The 18,983-nt window shown below is 38.3% G+C and overlaps 1 protein-coding gene across 1 annotated transcript in view; it reads right to left on the bottom strand.

Annotated features, from left to right (window-relative positions):
- The window catches only part of ARL8B (ADP ribosylation factor like GTPase 8B), a 55,992-nt gene extending 37,400 nt beyond the window's left edge, over positions 1-18,592 (bottom strand). The window contains exon 1 of the mRNA XM_047779601.1: positions 18,255-18,592. Coding sequence (XP_047635557.1) covers positions 18,255-18,551 — 297 coding nt within the window. The 5' untranslated portion in view covers positions 18,552-18,592. The remainder of the gene's footprint in view (positions 1-18,254) is intronic.
- Between the last annotated feature and the right edge of the window lie 391 nt (positions 18,593-18,983).

Genomic DNA, 18,983 nt, shown 5'->3' with positions numbered 1-18,983 from the left:
AGCTCCAAAAAACATACATTTACAATTGATGGAACTAAAAAGAGTTATAGCCCACAGTTATTCAGGATTCCTCTCATGCTAATTCATAGAATAGCAAGAAAAATCAACATGGGTCTAGAATTTAACATTACCAACAATCAACTAGGTTTAACTGACATTTACACTTAACACTCCACTTAACACTCCACTCAAAAGAACAGAAAACACATTCTTTTCAAGTAAACATGGAACATTCATTCAAGATAAACCATATTCTAGCCATGAAAAATCATACTCTAGCCATGAAACAAAACTTAAGAAATTTTAAAACGTTCAAGTCATCCAAAGTATGTTCTCTGACCACAAAAGAATTAAACAAAAATAATTAATACAGAAAAATCTGGAAAAAACCAAATATTAGATTATATATAATCTATGCGAGCAAAGAGGAAGTCTCAGGGAAAACTAGAAAATATTTTATTTTTTATTTTTTTTATTTTTTGTCTTTTCTAGGGCCACACCTGCAGCATATGGAGGTTCCCAGACTAGGGATCTAATCGGAACTGCAGCTGCCAGCCTACACCACAGCCACAGCAACACCAGATCTGAGCCGCATCTGGGACCTACACCACAGCTCATGGCAACACCAGATCCTTAACCCACTGAGCAAGGCCAGGGATCGAACCTGCAACCTCATGGTTCCTAGTCAGATTCATTAACCACTGAGCCAGAATGGGAACTCCATAGAAAATATTTTAAACTAAATCAAAAACATATCGAAATTTGGGCACCTAAACCAATGCTTGGAAGGAAATTTACAGACTCTAATTTATATTAGAAAAGAAAGATTTCAAATTTACAACTTACGAAATTAGGAAAATTACAAATATGTACATGATGACTATAGTTAATACTATTGATAGTATATTTGAAGATATTAAGAGAGTAAATCCTAATAGTTCTCATCACAAGAAAAAAAATTTTCCTCTCTTTTTGTATCTATCTGAGGTGATGGATATTAACTAAACTTGCTGTGATGATCATTTCACAATATGAGAAAGCCAAGTCATGCCGTATACCTTTAACTTTCAAAGTGTCTATGTCAATTATATCTCAATAAAACTGAGGGAGAGAGTAAAATAAATCCAAAACAAGCAGAAAGAAATAGTAAGAATAGTAATTAATACCAAACAGAAAATCCATAGACATAAATCAACAGAACCAAGAGTTGATTCTCTAAGGATAAATAAAACCAATAAACTGACTAAGGAAAAAAGAGGAGACAAAAATTCCAGCATCAATAATGAAGGAAGAGATATCTCTAAGCTCCACAGATATTAAAGGGATAATAAAGAAATACTATGAACTCTATGCATATAAATTCAATGAAATGGACTAATTCCTTAAAAGCTACTATCTACCAAAGTTTATCCAGGAAGGAAAACTTTTTAACAGACCTCTATTTATTAAAGAAACAGAATTACTAATTTTAAATACTCTTAAAAAGAAATCTCTAGACCCAGATAGTTGCACTGGTGAATTCTACCAAACATTTAAATAAGAAATAACACTAACTTTACAAAATCTCTTTCCTAAAAATAAAAGAGGTAGGAATATTTCCTATTTCATTTTATGAACCTAGAATTACCCTGATACCAAAAAATAGTTTACAATATTCAAAAATGTTGATATACTGTCCTAAAAGAAATGTAAGACGGAAACAAGAAGCAAAAGGGATGGATCACGGGTTACCATCTGTTCAATGGTCTAGGTTGTCAAAACAGTCAAGTCTGTTCAACCAAATGCTGGTGTGGAGGGAAGTGGGAGAATACCAAGCTTCCTGCCAGGAGATTACTGGTGATTTTCAGAATACAACCAATCACAGTTCCACACAAGTAGCTGCTTCCTAAGGGTGTCTTTTCTTTTCTGACTATACCTATGTTTCAGTTTTAAGCAGTCTGAATGTCTGCTTCAAGATTCACTAAATAGAGAATTAAAGACAAGATTAATCTTTGTTGGAATTTATCCATGAGGCACCAACAGGAGAGCATTATTTTTTAAATGCCACGCATGATCTCCAAAGTGAAGAAAACAAGCTAATCACATCTTGTACAGGAAGAAGATGACATGACCACTACTACCTTTGAAAGTGCATGACTAGGAAGGCCACTGGGAACCCTGTAAGCTTTGTATCACATATTACCCTAATTTCTTTTTAGACATGACAGCTTGTAGGAATTGCACTGACTCACTGAGAACTCCCAAGTCCAATATCATCCATTAACTACTTCGGCTTCCTGTTCAGCTCCATTTCTTGAAGGAAAGTTAAATTTTTCTGGGCCATAAAGAAATGCAACTGGAGACAACATCTTACACAATTTTCTGAGCCTGCCTCATTCTACTTCCAGGGAAATATATTCCACTGCTCGTTGAAACCATCACTTCCATTAGTGTTAATTGGATCTGCAATTAAGCAAGTGCCAATGACATTACAGAGAAGTTACCCAGAAACTGTCTCCTAGTTTAGAACTTAACTCATGACTTCTACCACTACTTGGAACACTTAAATGTTAGAATGAAAAATCCCCCAAATGTAAATGAGAATTAGAGCATATCATGCCAGATGACAGCATATGCATGGGCTCTTATCAGTATTCTTTTCCATCTGGAAGATAAATGAAGTTACTAAAACACTGCTCCACAGTTACATCCTAAAACAAGCAATCTTCCCCTTAACTTTTAAAAACTAGCCTAGGCATACTCTCTCTCTCCCTTTTTTTAAAAAAGCCTAGGCATTCTTGACAGTAGTAGTGGAGGCAAGAAAATGTTTATAAACACAATTCTGAGGTCAGACTCTGGAGAAAGCAAATTGTGGCACCTGTCATTAGGATACATTAGGATGTATTAGCCCTTTACTGCATACTTGTAACATTTTCCAGCCTTGTGGATTTGCAACCTTATCTCCTCTACTAATAACACTATGTGGATTGCTTTGTCTTTTTCCACTATAAAATGTTTAGTAACACTGTCTACTTTTATAAAATATTGAAGCTATTAATTCCCTAAAAAAATTTTAAACTATAGTACATCAAACATTTTAGCTATCTGTTTATTTGTATATCGGTAGAGGCATCTCTGATTGAACATTTATCAGCTTGGCAGTGCAATGGAATTGCTGCACAAAAATGCCATGGTCTGAATGCATCCTCTTTCAATGGCTATTTTTCACCTTCTGGCTCTCTGGGCACGAAGAAACACAAACACTGCTAAGTTACTCCCTTAGCCCAGTCAGTGTTATGAGAACTGCTTCAGATGAAATTCAGCTCTTACATGATGGACAGTCATGAAATACTGAGTCACTGTACAATGCTCAGGTTCCAAATTGCAGTGCCTTATAAGATGCTAACATCATTATTTATTCAGTAGCTGTCTACAATCCCACTTACTACCATCCGGGTAGGGAGCTTAGAAGAGAACTGAAAGTACAAGAAGAGGCTGGAGTAACAAGAATGTTTCCCAGTTATATGTGATTATTGCATCAAGAATACATCATTATTATTAGCTAGGATACATGTCATTGGCTTACTCTATTAATAACAATAAAAATAACAACAGCAGCACATCACCATTCACTTTACTTAGACTCACTTTACAGAAAAGGAAGCCTGACAGCAAGGTCACAAGATCACACACTCACCTAAATAGGGGCAAAACAGATTTGAACCCAGGTCTAGTCTTCAAAGCCCTAATGTTACTCTCTATTCAAATACACTTCAGGTATTTGAGGGTTGTTTGTTGATAAATAAGCAAGTATCATCATTTGTACAAAAGCTTTAAGCCAATGTTAGGTTGCTCGACAGCAGCAACAACAAAAAAAACCTCAATGGTCAATTAAGAGGCTGGAGATAAGATACTATGCTAGTATTCTACTAGCATATGTAGTAAAATATCAACTTAAAGCAATGAGAATCTGCTCCACCAAGCCAAAACTAGTAACCACAACCAAATTTACAAAATGGAAGACAAACTAAATAGACTAGCAAATCTTTTAACAGGTTGCTTCAAAAATCTTAGCACACCTACAGCAGATTACAAGAAAGGACAGTCTTTTATTTTAGTATCTCTCTCACAATAATGGGAAACCATCAAGAATCAGAAACTGCGGAGTTTCCACTGTGGCTCAGTGGTAAGGAACCCGACTAGTATCTGTGAAGATATGGGTTCAATCACTGCTCTCGCTTAGTAGGTAAGGAATCGGCGCTGCAGTGAGCTACAGTATGGGCTGCAGATGCGTCTTGGATCCTGCGTTGCTGTGGCTGTGGAGTAGGCCAGCAGCTACAGCTCCTATTCAACCCCTAGCCTGGGAACTTCCATGTGCCTCAGGTGCAGCCCTAAAAAGCAAAAAACAAAAGGCGGGGGCAGGGGGACCCTTGATATCTTGGGTGTCACATTCTCTTTCATTCCAACATTAACTTAAAAGGCCTGCTTCCTCCATTCTTGGTAAATTTCACTGACAAATTTAAGACCCCCTCCAAAGTCTCATGAAAACAAAACAAAACAAAAAACTAAGATTTAAAAATGTTCCCCGGAAAGGTAAAATAGGGACTATTTAAACAACCACAAAAGGAGTTCCTGTCATGGCTCAGTGGCTAACGAATCCAACTAGGAACCATGAGGTTTCAGGTTCGATGGATCCCTGGCCTTGCTCGGTGGGATAAGGATCCGGTGTTGCTGGTGCCCTGTGGTGTAGGTCGCAGACTCAGCTCTGATCCCACACTGCTGTCGCTCTGGCATAGGCTGGTGGCTACAGCTCTGATTAGACCCCTAGCCTGGGAACCTCCATAAGCCTCGGGTGTGGCCCTAGAAAAGGCAAAATGACAAAATAAATAAATAAAATAAAATAAAATAAAATAAACAACCACAAAAGCAGACTCAAAGCATTTGGCGACAAACAGCCAATGAAAACTAAAACCGCATATGGAACATCACACAGTTATGTCCAGTTTCCAAACAAGTTTCAGTTGCAGAACTTGAAAGAGCTGTATTTATCAGGCAGGAAAGCAAGATCCCAAAGAGTTTGTCTGTAAACATGGATTCGCCATAGCTCACCTTTTTTATGGAATTAGAACATTCGGGCTGAGAGTTGGAGTTGTATTCCAGACCCATCTAAAAACTGTGTCACTTGAAACTTTTTTTTTAAATATCTTTATTTTATGGCCACACCACCAGCATATGGAAGTTCCTGAGCCAGGGACTGAATCCGAGCCACAGCTGCAACCTATGCCACAACTGTGGCAACTCCAGATCCTTTAACCCACTGCGATGGGCCAGGAATCAAACCCATACATTCACAGAGACTCAAGCTGCTGCAGTTAAGATTTTTTTTTTTCTTTTTATGGCAGCACCTGTGGTGAATATAAGTTCCCAGGGCAGGGGTCGAATCAGAGCTACAGTTGCCAGCTTACACCACAGCCATAGCAATGCAGAATCTGAGCTGCATCTGCAGCTTACAGCAACACTGGATCAAGTCCAGGGATTGAACCCATATCCTCATGGATACTACTCGAGTTTTTAACCCACTGAGGCACAATGGGAACTCCCCACAGTTGGATTCTTAAGCCACTGTGCCAGAGTAGGAACTCAAAAACTTTATTTTTGTATCTACTTAACAAGGAAGCCAAAAAAATAATAATATAATCCATTGTGTGTGAAAGCACTTCAAAAAATCAACTGTTTCATTAACTAAATAAATGAAAATATTTCTACTGATGCCCTGTGTTACAGAGAAAGAGGAAAAGGATGATTAGGAAACAATAAGGTCTAGGAATATTCTTTGTGTTAACTATGCTTAAGATGGACACAGTGTAAGTGGTAGAGCCATTTCCTGTCTTGTTTTATGGTGATGTCCACATCCAAGATGAACTGCTGTCTGTGAGCACTATAAATCCACAACAGACTGCACTGAGTCTCTAGGCAGACATCCAACAGCCTTACTCAGAGATAGGAGGGCTGAGGATCACTTTATCTTTTCAACCACAAGGTAAAATCATCAGTAATGTAACCTGACATGAGAGAAAAAATCATATTCTGAGCCTAATACTATCCACAAGCTTACGCAGCACCTAAGTAAAATCCCAACTTAAACCCCAAGAGATCACATAAAAGGAGGTCAAAAGATACAAACTTCCAGTTATAAAATACCTGAGTCAGGAGATAAAAGGTACAGAATGGTGACTATAGTTAATAATACTGTACTAGTTATTTGAAGTTGCTAAGAGAGTAATAATCACAAGAAAAAAAAATAGGAGTTCCCGTCGTGGCGCAGTGGTTAATGAATCCGACTAGGAACCATGAGGTTGCGGGTTTGATCCCTGCCCTTGCTCAGTGTGTTAATGATCCGGCGTTGCTGTGAGCTATGGTGTAGGTCGCAGACTCGGCTTGGATCCTGCTCTGGCGTAGGCTGGCAGCTACAGCTCCGATTAGACCCCTAGCCCGGGAACCGCCATGTGCCACAGAAGCGGCCCAAGAAATGGCAAAAAGACAAAAAAAAAAAAAAAAGAAAAAAGAAAAAAAATAGTTGACTATGGTGGTGATGTTAACTGGACTTACTGTGATGATCATTTCACAATACATACAAATATAGAATCATTATGTTAATAAACCTAAATTATATGTCAGTCATACCAATTTTTAAAAAGCATACATTTATACATACATAAAGGAATAGGGGAAAATGTGATGGACATACAGCTTAATATTAACAGTGATTAAATCTCCATGATATTAAAGATTATTTTTTCCTATTTTTGTATCGCCTCACTATTTTTTTATTTGAATATTAAATGAATTTTATTTTAATTGCATTATACACTGTTAATAACCCCTCACCTTTATCAATTAACTCATTCAACAAACATTATTGAGCACTTCGTATGTGCCCTTATACACAACATACTAATCTAGATTTCACATCATATGACAAAACAGCAAAAAAGATCCTACACATTCACTTTCATGAAGACTCCTTTGGCCTCCTTTACTCACACTAGAGGCTTCTAAACCACTAAGCAAGGGCCAGTTTGCTTCCTATGTTCAACTCTATACATAACTTCTCCCATCTACACAGGCCTCATTGCTCTCTGCTTTCTTTCCTTGTCTTGAAGCTTATTTATCCTAGAAAACCTCCGGTCTGGTATGTTAATGACCCATATTCCTAATACCATATATTCATTTCAACCTTGCTCTTAATGGAGATACCTCCACTGCAACTTTGGTTTAATCTTGAGGAATGGTATCTATCATGTGCTGTACAAGTTCATTTCAATTATGAGAGAGGGCAATGTAATGAAAAACTGAGTAGAGCATAATCCGCAGAGGCCCTACTGTTACCCTCTTATATAATTTAACTATGAGGAGCTAAGCTCTGTCTTTCCTGAGTTACTGACACTTTAGAAAGAAACAGATTCATTTTCTTATATTTGCATTCTGTTGCCCTTTAAACCTACATATCTTAAATCAATAATTTACATGTATAATTTAAATAATAAACATATCTTCAGTGTACAGCTAAATAAATTTTTATGAAGATGTGTATTTATGTAGCCCTCACCACAAACAAGATCTAAAACAACACTTCCTCTCAAATGGTTTTCTTGTATCACTTACAAGACAATCTTCTTGTAAGATTTGACTTAGGCAGTCACTGATTTTTTTGGCCATTACATATGTAATTTATCTTTTCTACAGTTTTATAAAAATAGGATTGTCCAATATGTATTCTTATATAACTGATTTCTTTCACTCTGCATGTTTTTGAGATTCATTCCTATTATATCTATTAGTATCAGTGAATAGTATTGCATTTTACAAATACATTTCACCATGTTTATCATTTCACCTGTTGAACATTTGGACTGGTTCCAGTTGGGGGTTATCAAAACAAAGCTGTGGTGCCATTCCTATTCAAGTTTCTGTTTGGATATATGGTTTAATATCTCTCTTTTTTTTTCTCTCTTTTGTTTTTTTAGGGCCTCACCCGCAGCATATGGAGGTTCCCAGGCTAGTTGAATTGGAGCTGCAGCTGCCAGCCTGCACTACAGCCACAGCAACACAGGATCCAAGCCACGTCTGTGACCCACACTGAGCTCACAGCAATGCTGGATCCTTAACCAACTGAGAGAGGCCAAGGATCAAGTCCTCATGGATACTGGTTGGATTCATTAACCATTGAGCCACGACGGGAACCCCATAGTTTAATTTCTCTAGGCAAACATTTAAGAAGGGAACTACTAGGCAGTAAGTACTCATTGTATATGTAAATATTTATGAAACTGCTGAATTATTTTCCAAAGTTCTTGTACATTTTACATTTGCCAAAGAAGTGTTTGAGAATTCTACTTTACTCCATATTTAGACCATCAAGTGATAATGCCAATTTTTATTAACTTCGGTCATTCCAGCTTCATCACACTATGATTTTAATTTTCATTTCCTTGATAACTTAAGATATTATTTAACTCATCTTGTGCTTACTGAACACACAAATCTCCTTTCATGAAGTTTATTTTCTAAGATTTTGTCTGCTTCTTATTGGCTTTCTTGACTTCTTGTTGAATATATGTACACATTTTAAATATAAGTCTTTTGTCAGATATATGCATTATAAATGGATTCTCCCAGGCTGTATCTTGTCTTTTCATTTTCAATGGGCTTTTTTTTTTTTTTGGTCTTTTTGCCTCTTCTAGGGCCACTTCCCATGGCATATGGAGGTTCCCAGGCTAGGGGTCCAATCCAAGCTGTAGCCGCCAGCCTACACCAGAGCAACAGCAATGCAGGATCCAAGCTGCATCTGCGATCTACACCACAGCTCATGGCAATGCCAGATCCTTAACCCACTGAGCGAGGCCAGGGATTGAACCCGTGTCCTCAGCGATGCTAGTCAGGTTTGTTAACTGCTGAGCCATGATGGGAACTCCAGAAGTTGTTTATTTTTTAGAAAATGGTTTGTGTCTTTTGTGTTCTATCTAATAAATCCTTGCCCGATCAAAGATTGCAAATATATTCTCTTGTGTTTTTGAGGCAGTTATATAATATGTTAGCTTTTAAGTAAAGTCTGGCTCTATTTCAAATTATTGCTATGTATCCTATTTTTTAAGCAATGTGGATTTTGCATTTTTTTAAAAAACAAATTATTTTCAGTTTTTAAATTCAGAAATAGTAAAATCAAAGTAAGGAAACCAAAAGCTAGTGGAGTGAAAGCGGTAGATTTTGGAGGGGGAAAAAAGTGAGTTTCCCCCATTTCCTAGTTTTTCCTCTGATAAGAATGTGCAGAAATGATAAAACCTACATTGCGCAATCAAGTATTCTCCAGACAAAATGAGCTTTCAAGAAAAAAGAAATAATAAACCTAGTGATCAGTGTCTAAAACAGACCTTAAGCCACCTTGAGAGGAAACTCTTTGTGACAAAAGCCCTTTCTGACCCAGTGTGCATGCAGTCTACAAAGCCTACCTCTCATCTAGAACTGGCCAACACAGACTCAACATATTGCCTATTGGGGCCTGCAAATTTACAGCTGTCAGCAGTGATTAAAACCCACTTGAATCTTAAATCCGAGTTAAAAACTTATGACAAATACATGCAAACAGCAATATTATGGGCTTATCCAAGTTCAGAATTTTAATTTAAGCATATACTTGTATGGGATACTTAATTTCTAGAGGGCAAGAACCACTCAAAAGGGCCACTCTTCCTGTTGGGAACAGTCTACCTTTCTTCCATAAAACTGCAAACCATAAATATAATACCATAAAACTGCAAACCATCTCAGGTTTTCTTCTGGCAAGAGGCTGGGATTTTATAACTAGCATCTTATATTGGAGACCTTAGACTTTTATTTTATTGTTTGGTCTATGAGTAAGAGTTCTAATTCCTGGTACAAGAAAGCACCACTCACTCTCAAACAATAAGGTTCTCAGTGTTTATTCATTCTTCATAAGCATCAAAACTGATGAACAGAGCAATTAAATGACTTGCCCATAATCTTGCCATTAGTCAGTGGTGGGACAAGCAAAAGAACGACTCATGTTTACAATCCCTTGTTCAGAACTGTTTCTACAACAAATACTGCAAATATAGATACACACACACACTCCAAGAAGAAGTGTGTGTGTTTGCGTGTATATGTGTGTGTGTGTCTTTTTTTTTTTTTTTTTAGGCTGCACCCATAGCATATGGAGGTCCGCAGGCTAGGGGTGAAGGCTATAGCTGCCGGCCTACACCACAGCCACAGCAACACCAGATCCAAGTCACATCTGCAACCTACACCACAGTTCACAGCAACACCAGATCCTTTACCCACTGAGCAAGGTCAGGGATCGAACCTGCGTCCTCATGGATACTAGCAAAATTCATTTCCACTGAGCCACAATGGGAATTCCTAGGAAGAAGTATTTAGAGATCTAACTTCATCTACTAAAATGAAGAATTATATAAGTAGGTTCATCAAAATCACTAGCCTATCCAGGAAGCTAAAACATTTTTTTCCATCATCTTAGCTATCAAAAAAATTCAATGCAATAAAATTCATATTCAAAAATGTTCCAATAATTAAACAAAAGCTTACTTCCTAAACAAAAGCTACTAATATTTAAATACAATCAAGACACATCTAAATGGTAAGTGAACATAAAGGCTTATTATTACATCTAACCTTATTCCTGATACCTAAGTTGCCATTTATTAAGCACTCTCTATGTGCCAGGCACAGTGCTAAGCACTTTGCATGCATTCATTTACTTCTGACAACTACTCCATGAGGCAGCGCTTTGACCATCTACATTAAACAGAAGAAAAAATGAAACATATGCCAACATAAGTGATACACGGCCAAGTCAACGTTCAAATCCAAATCTGTCAGACTCTAGTACTCTCATTCTTAACATTATGCTTCACTTTGCATACTAAAACACTAATATGGGTTCCTAAAGACATTTGTTCTTAACTTTATATTTTAAATATAACATTTGTCCATTGGAAAATATATTTAAGCACCTAGGGTGTGCCAGACACTCTTTAAGGCATTTGGCATACATTAGTGAACAAAACAGAAAAAACTCCTTGCCCTCAAGAAGATCACATTATAATAATCTAGCAGCTAACAAGCCTTATTTTGATCACTATTCAAAACGTTTTATAAGTATTAACACATAACAACTCTATGAAGCAGAAACTACTATATTGCCATTTTAACAAGTAATGAAGTAGATACTGAGGGATTAAATAACTTGACAAAAAAAACACAGATGGAAGAGTCAGGATCTGAACCTAAACTGTCTGACTCTCAACTCCTAACCTCCACACCATTTTAACTCATCTAGCCACTTCACTTAGTGTAGTAAGCTCGAGCACACTACATTCACATGACAACAAATTTAGCCTCAAAATATTCGTCCAGGAACACTATTTTGGTAGATGTTTAAGTAATTGTGATCAAATAAACTGGTACAGAAGACATTTTTTAAATCATTTTATCAATCATCATTCAAGTTTAAAAAAAAAAAACACAACAAATGATTACTTTTCTAACCCAGTTTAGGAATAAAGTCTTCAATTTTCAAGAGAAGTATCACTACTTAAGATACCTGAATCCTAAAATTATTTTGCCAGTATTATAATTTTTTTTTTTTTTTTTTGGTCTTTTTGCCATTTCTTGGGCCGCTCCTGCGGCATATGGGAGGTTCCCAGGCTAGGGGTCAAATTGGAGCTACAGCTGCCAGCCTAGGCCACAGCCACAGCAACGCAGGATCCGAGGCGCATCTGTGACCTCCACCACAGTTCACGGCAACATCAGATCCTCAACCCACTAAGCAAGGCCAGAGATCTAAAACCTGTGACCTCATGGTTCCTAGTCAGATTCATTTCCGATGCGCCAAATAGGAACTCCTAAAACTTTGTTAATGTTTTTAATTTTAAAAAGTTCCTTTCAGGATACAAAATAAGAAAGTTACTCTACTATATAAAATTGGGAAAACTATGAAATCAGATCCAAATACAAGATCTAATATCTAATTTAGGAAACAGTATAACCTTAAAAAAATAGCACAATAGACTGTAAGACTTGTGGTTTTGACTTGAAGAAAGAAATTTACTCAAATTACTCCATTAGAGATTTCAATTTTGGTTTGTCACATCTCAGAAAAACTAAATGCCTTAAATTATCATTTCATTTTGACCTATTCAGCAAATAGGTTAAAATGTTTTCCTTTTTTTTTTCACATGTGACCTCAAAGGACATGAATCAATTTTTACAAGCATAAATGATACTCAAGTTATGAATTTAAAATATTCATATGCTGTAGTTTCACCAAGTGATTTATCTGGAAAACTTTCTTAGATTCCGGTTTATAAAATATTTTGTTTTCTTTTTTGGCCTTCCCTCAGCATATGGAGTTGCTGGGCCAGGCAACAGATCCAAGACACAGCTGCAACCTACAATGCAGCTGCAGCAATGCCGGATCCTTTAACCCACTGTGCTGGGCCAGGGATCGAACCTCCATCCTGGTACTGTAGAGATGTGGCTGATCCCATTGCACTACAGCAGGAACTCAGAAGAGAATGGTTTTTTTTGGTTTGTTTTTTTTGTTTGTTTGTTTGTTTGTTTTTATTTTCCCACTGTACAGCAAGGGGATCAAGTTATCCTTACATGTATACACTACAATTACATTTTTTTTCCCCACCCTTTGCTCTGTTGCAACATGAGTATCTAGACAAAGTTCTCAATGCTATTCAGCAGGATCTTCTTGTAAATCTATTCTAAATTGTATCTGATAAGCCCAAGCTCCCGATCCCTCCCACTCCCTCCCCCTCCCATCAGGCAGCCACAAGTCTTTTCTCCAAGTCCATGATTTTCAGAAAAGAATGTTTTTAACACCACATGCCCATCCCTTCCCCAAAAGAGCAGCATCCCACTACACTAGGGCATGAATAGGTAAGGACTGCATAAAAATATGCCAAAATTCTGGAATACAAACTCTTAATGCAATCCACCATAAGTTTAAAGCAAATTAGATTGTGGTAGCTCAAGGGGATGAGCTGTATTTATATGACTTGCCAGCAAAGTTCAATAAAAAAGAAAATTAAAAAAGGAATTATGTTCTCTATAGTTTCAGTCTTGGCAGCTGATGAAGCATAAATAGGTACTTCTTAAAGCATGAAACACAGAAACAGCAATTATCTAATAGGACAGTTTTCAAATACTGCAAGTTAACTTTATCTCACCGACAAAACTAAATATGCCCTAAAATATACCAAAGGACAAAGTGCTTAACTGAAGCCTAACTTTATACAGTATATAAAATCTGTTCAGAAGACCTTCTCAGTAGGAGTGTATACTTTCTGGAAAGCAACCTGGCCATTTGACAAGAAATATGTTCACACTCTTGACCCAGTGATGCCAACTCTAGAACCCATCCTCAGGAAATGCAGATCAAATTGATGTACAACAGCAAAACCTTGGAAACCATTCAAATGCCCCAAAATGAGGAAATGATCAAACGTATTATGGTATATCCACAAGATATGCCATAAGAGAATAAATTATGAAGGCATTAAAGATGGCTTCAGACACAGAAAATTTCATACACTATAATCTAAAAACAAACTAGGATACAAATATTATAAAGAGTACCTCAAAACTTTTTAAAAAGGCACTTGGATGTATACATTTAAAAAAAATAAAATGCAATACTTTGAAATGCTGACAGTTAACTACTGGATAGTAAACTCTAGATAGTGGAAACAATAAGTAGTTTCTTCTATTTCATAGCACTCTTTTCAAATTCTACTAATGTCCCTGTACTATTTTGATAATCAGGAAAAAAGATCTTCCAAAAATTATTTTTACAGGTACAAGACATCTTGTGTCCCTGATGGGTGACAATTTCCATTTTATCTTAGAGAAACTTGGTAAGAGCTTTAAGTTGTGAAATACCCTCTAAGTTAGTCATTTTAAATGCATTATTGCCCTCTTAACAGCTTCTTAATGAGAGCACTTTGCTTTGAGATTCTAGGCCTGCGTGGAAAAAATAATAGGAGAGGGGATGGGGGTAAAGAACTTAGAACAAATGCTCCATGGCAGGATGCGTCCTGTTCTACAACTCTGCATCTGGATCTGAAGATGGCCTCACTGGAAGGCTAGTTTCTATAGTAAAGTTTCAGAACTGGTAGACTTTGGAGTTGAGCTAAAGCATGTTTTCTTTAAAAACTATATTTGCCATTCTGACCCCAAAGTGATTCAGTAATATGCACTTTGATCACAGAATTATTTGTTTAAAGATATTAAACATAGTTCCATAACCCAACAATGCCTGTTAGCCTGTTATTTAAATGTCCAAAGAAGTATAATATTCCACTTTCCTACTTCCAACAGATTATCATACTTTCCTCTAATTCACATCCTCAAATATACACACATATATACACAAACCACTGTGTGTGTAGAGTTTCCAAATGTTAGTCAATATGCTTAAGATGCACTTACTATCAAGGTCCTTTTTTTTTGGCAGAAACTGCGGCACGTGGAAGTTCCCAAGCTAGGCACTAAAGCCCACACCATAGCAGTGGCTCAGGTCACTACAGTGACAATGCCAGATCCTTAACCCATTGTGACTCAAGGGAACTCTAAAACACTATACAAGTTCTTAAGAGGAGTATAATTATGTTCAAAGCAGATATTGGAAGGATTAAGATTTCCCAATTCACAGTTCTATGGTTCTAACTTCAAGGAGATCTACAGAGGCAGATAAGAAAAGTAGAAAGTGCACTGGCCCCGGGTTCTAATTTTATCTCTGCTACAGATTAGCCTTAGGAATCCACTTAACCTTTCTAGACTGCTTAACTACATCTATAAAATGAGGGTAAAATCAGACTATAATTAAGATTTCTACTAACTCTTCAATAACATTTTGGTAAATCATATTAAACATTTCTTCCTAACTATCCTATAATCCATCAAAGAGTCTCAGTTAAAAATAAAGATTACTCAACATACATTACACGCACAAGACACATGATTTATTATGCAATAAGTCATAATACTTAGCAATTGCAGTATTTCATTCCCTAACACTAACAAAAAAAATTTTAAACTAGAAGTGTTTTTTTAATGTTCAAATCTATGTATGTTAAGTGTCTCTATGTACAGTATTATCATACTTTCCTCTAATTCACATCCTCAAATATACACACACATATACACAAACAGTGTGTGTGTGCAGAGTTTCCAAATGTTAGTCAATATGCTTAAGATGCACTTGCTATCAAGGTCCTTTAAAACCTGAACATGAAGTATCATTTCAGGTTTTAAACCATAAGCACATTAAGCATATGAATTTTAAGACTGAAACTCTGTAAACAAACTGTCTAATTTCAGACTGGACCAAACACTATATATAAATAATTCAGCTTTGCAAACCTTTTGAGTAAATGACATTAAAGTTTTCTTAACTTTAAAGTCAGAAAAACATAGCCACATTTTAATTTGATGTTTACCAAAAAAAAAAAGTTGATTTTTATCTAAAAACCTGGCTTCATTTGAAGCTTTTTACATCCGGGAAGTCACTTGTTGAATTTGAGAAATAAATGGCCAATTTTCTAAGGGACACAATGTGTTCAACATGTCTGAATTTCTGAGTTTAAACAAACACTTTAAACAAAGAATGGTGCAGTAATTTTTTTTAAGATAATGATAAATTTACTACCTTGGACACATTGTTTCTATCTAAATCTCTGTAAACTTTAATTACTTTTTCCTCACCATCCATATATTCCATAAGAATCACAGATTAAAGTCTGAGGTTTAAAAAAAAAAAAGGTATGAAATTTAGAGATCTTTTTCAGCATCCTAAAGCCCACAAGCAATTACAGCCCCAACTTTTTTTAACAGAACCTACCCTCATCATCATTCAAAAAGACTACACTAACGTTAAAATAATAGCTCCCTTTGAGTTCCAGATGTTGTTAAAATAATCTAAAGCAATAAAGGGGGGAGGAGGAAGACATGAAGTAATTATTTGCCACAATCTACGAAGCCCCATGGCAGTCCACATCTGGTATACATACACAAATTCAAAGAAGGACATGACCACAGCTAATTCCCTTCTGAATATTTTCCAAAATATTGTTCCTGCATTAAACGAGTGTAACCACTACAAATAACAATAGCATTACCATTTACCTAGCCCCTTCTATGAGCAGGCATGATGCTAGTCATTTAAATCTGTCACTTCAAGTACTCACAGCAACTCTGTAAGAAACCTATTATTATCTCCTTTTAATAGATGAGAAAGCAGGACTGAAAGAGGATACAATGCTGCTAAGTGGCAAAGCCAGAATGTGGACCCAGGATTGTTTTACTTCAAAGGTCATGCTCATTACAATAAGCTACAATGTCTACTAAATACATCAGCAGGGAAGGTATGCTACCAACTTTTTCTAACTTTCCTAAAGATTTACTAAACTTTAGGTTTCCCAAGCACAACTACTTCTCTGTAACAAATGCAATTGTAATACACCTATCTACACTACAAATTACTTCAGTCTTGTCAAAAAGACAGGATTTCAAGGAGATACCAATTCTTATCTCAAAGGACTATCAGAAAATTTACAGCTAAATGAGCTCAACTGCATTGAAGCTGATCTTTTCTATATCACATAAAAGTTCGAATATGGACACTTAGCCCGAAGTTTTTCGTTATTAATTTTAGTGGTATCAAATACACATTCCATTTTTCTTGACCTGTTAAAAAGAAAGTCACCTCAAGATACCCCCACCAAAAAGAGCCAAACAAGTAGCAAATGTTCTTTATGTTTTTATTTTTATATGCAACATTCCTCAAAGGAAGTTTGTATTTCTGCTAATCTCTATCTCTCCAAGTCTTATTCATTCCTGTTGCTCTAAAACTGCAAGGACTAAGATCACAAGTTACACAAGCTGGTGTGTTCTCCAACAACGGAGGTATATTTGAATCATTCCTGTAACCAAACCAGTTGGACAGCTAGTCTCCTATTAAATAAGGATTGCACCCATCATCTAAAGGGTGGAGGAACTACTGCCATCTCTCTTTGGAATGGCTCTAAAGTTCATCCCAGACAAGCACAAGCCCCTATCAGCGAAGACTGAGTCACAGGAACTCCTGGGCTCTAAATAAAGATTGGGGAGACTCTGTCGCGCTTATTCCTTCCCCAGTCAACCAAACAGGCAAAATTTAATCATCCTCTTTCCCCTCAACCACTGCTGAACAAACACCACATAGTATAGAGGTTCGCAGGGCAATTTCCCCTCCCAGATACCCATTCCCTGGGCGTCGAATAAACTCTGTTCCCATCCAGTCCCTTTCTCTCTCTTCAGTTAAGAAGCACCATCACAAAACACCAACTCCTCTTTTTCAAAGTAGTTAACTTTACGCTGCCTGCAGATCCGTCTTATCCCGTACATGAGAACTCTAGAAAAGCAGAGATTCCCCCAACTCCTTGATTTAATAAAAGCTGTACACTTGTAAGTCAACTGTACTTCAATTTAGAAATAAATGATAAATAAAATAAAAGCTGTCCACCACTGGGAAATGTCTGTCTCTCCCCAGCTTCCACCCGCCAGCGCAGCGCAATCAACTGGATCTTGGCCCCTAGGGGAACCGGTGAAAGCCAGTAACCGAATTACAGGGGACGGGCTGCCCACAGAATTCAGGAAGAAGCCCACACTGGTCCCGCGCGTTCCTCACAATGGGGCTCCTCGTCCCGAGTGGCTAGTTGAGAAAGGATCTCAATTTGTATGCATGCCTTCTCAAGGAACAGCGAAACTCGCCACATCCCACCCTTCGGGAAAGTGACAAGCTGGAGTTAACCCTTCCGCCGCCTCTACAGACCAAACCCCAAGGAAACCCCCATCCCCCAAAGCGCCTTAAATACAAGTCCAATTCTAACTTTTCCAAGCCCAGGCGCCGATGAAGACGCGGCGCTTCGAAGATGACCAAATGGAATTAACCCTTCAGCTGCCGACCCCAACACTCCACTTCAGCTACCAACACGCGGGAAACTCTAAATCCTGGTCCTCGGGGAGGTGACAGGCACGGCGTGCGCTGCACCGCACCCCACCCCCCCGCCGCCCCACATTACCTAGAGCTCCGCCGCGCGGAGGGGACCCCCAGGACAGGCCCTTGGGCGGCTGCCGAGCGGACTCGCGGGCTTCTGCGCCCCGGGCCGGTTAGCAAGAGCACTCACCGCGATGACATTGACGAAAGTGGTCTTGCCCGAATACTGCAGCCCCACGAGCGTCAGCTCCATCTCCTCCTTCCAAAAGAGCGAGCGGAACCAGTCCAGCAGGCGGGAGATCAGCGCCAGCATGATGGCGGTCGGGAGGGAAGACTGATGGGCAATCGGGTGGGCAGCTGCGGCGACGACCTCCACACGAGCGGGCCTTGGCCCGGACCCCTCGCAACGGCTCCTCGGGGCCCCGGCGCGACGCTGGCGGACACAGGCGGGCGGCGACGGCAGAAGCCAGGAAGCAGAGCAGGTCATATGACTCGCCCTACCCCCAACGCGCGTCCCGGCGCCGCTGTAGGCACACACGGCAAGAGCGGCGGGGCCCGCCGGGCCAGGCGCGTGCGCCGCCTGCAGCGCCACCTGCTGAGACCTCCGCGCAGCAACGCCCTCTGGCCTTGGGCTCCCTTTCTACCACCCTCCTTAGCTAATTAATGCAGGTCAATTCACCACTCATTCTCTCTATGATTGTTTATTTACAGTTAGCTACATGCAGAAAGACTTCACGACTTTGGAGGATTCAACACGAAAGTCCCTGTCCTACAGAGCAAAAGATGGAAGCCACAAGTGTTTATCAGTAGGGAAGTGATTAAATAAACTCTGGTAAGTTCTCAAAAGGGACTAATTTAACAGCTACTAAAAATAAAAATAAAAATGAGGACTTCGCGTCATGGCGCAGTGGAAACGAAT

Source organism: Phacochoerus africanus, chromosome 1 (assembly GCF_016906955.1).
Source record: "Phacochoerus africanus isolate WHEZ1 chromosome 1, ROS_Pafr_v1, whole genome shotgun sequence".
NCBI lineage: Eukaryota > Metazoa > Chordata > Mammalia > Artiodactyla > Suidae > Phacochoerus > Phacochoerus africanus.
This window is presented reverse-complemented; position numbering and strand designations above follow the sequence as displayed.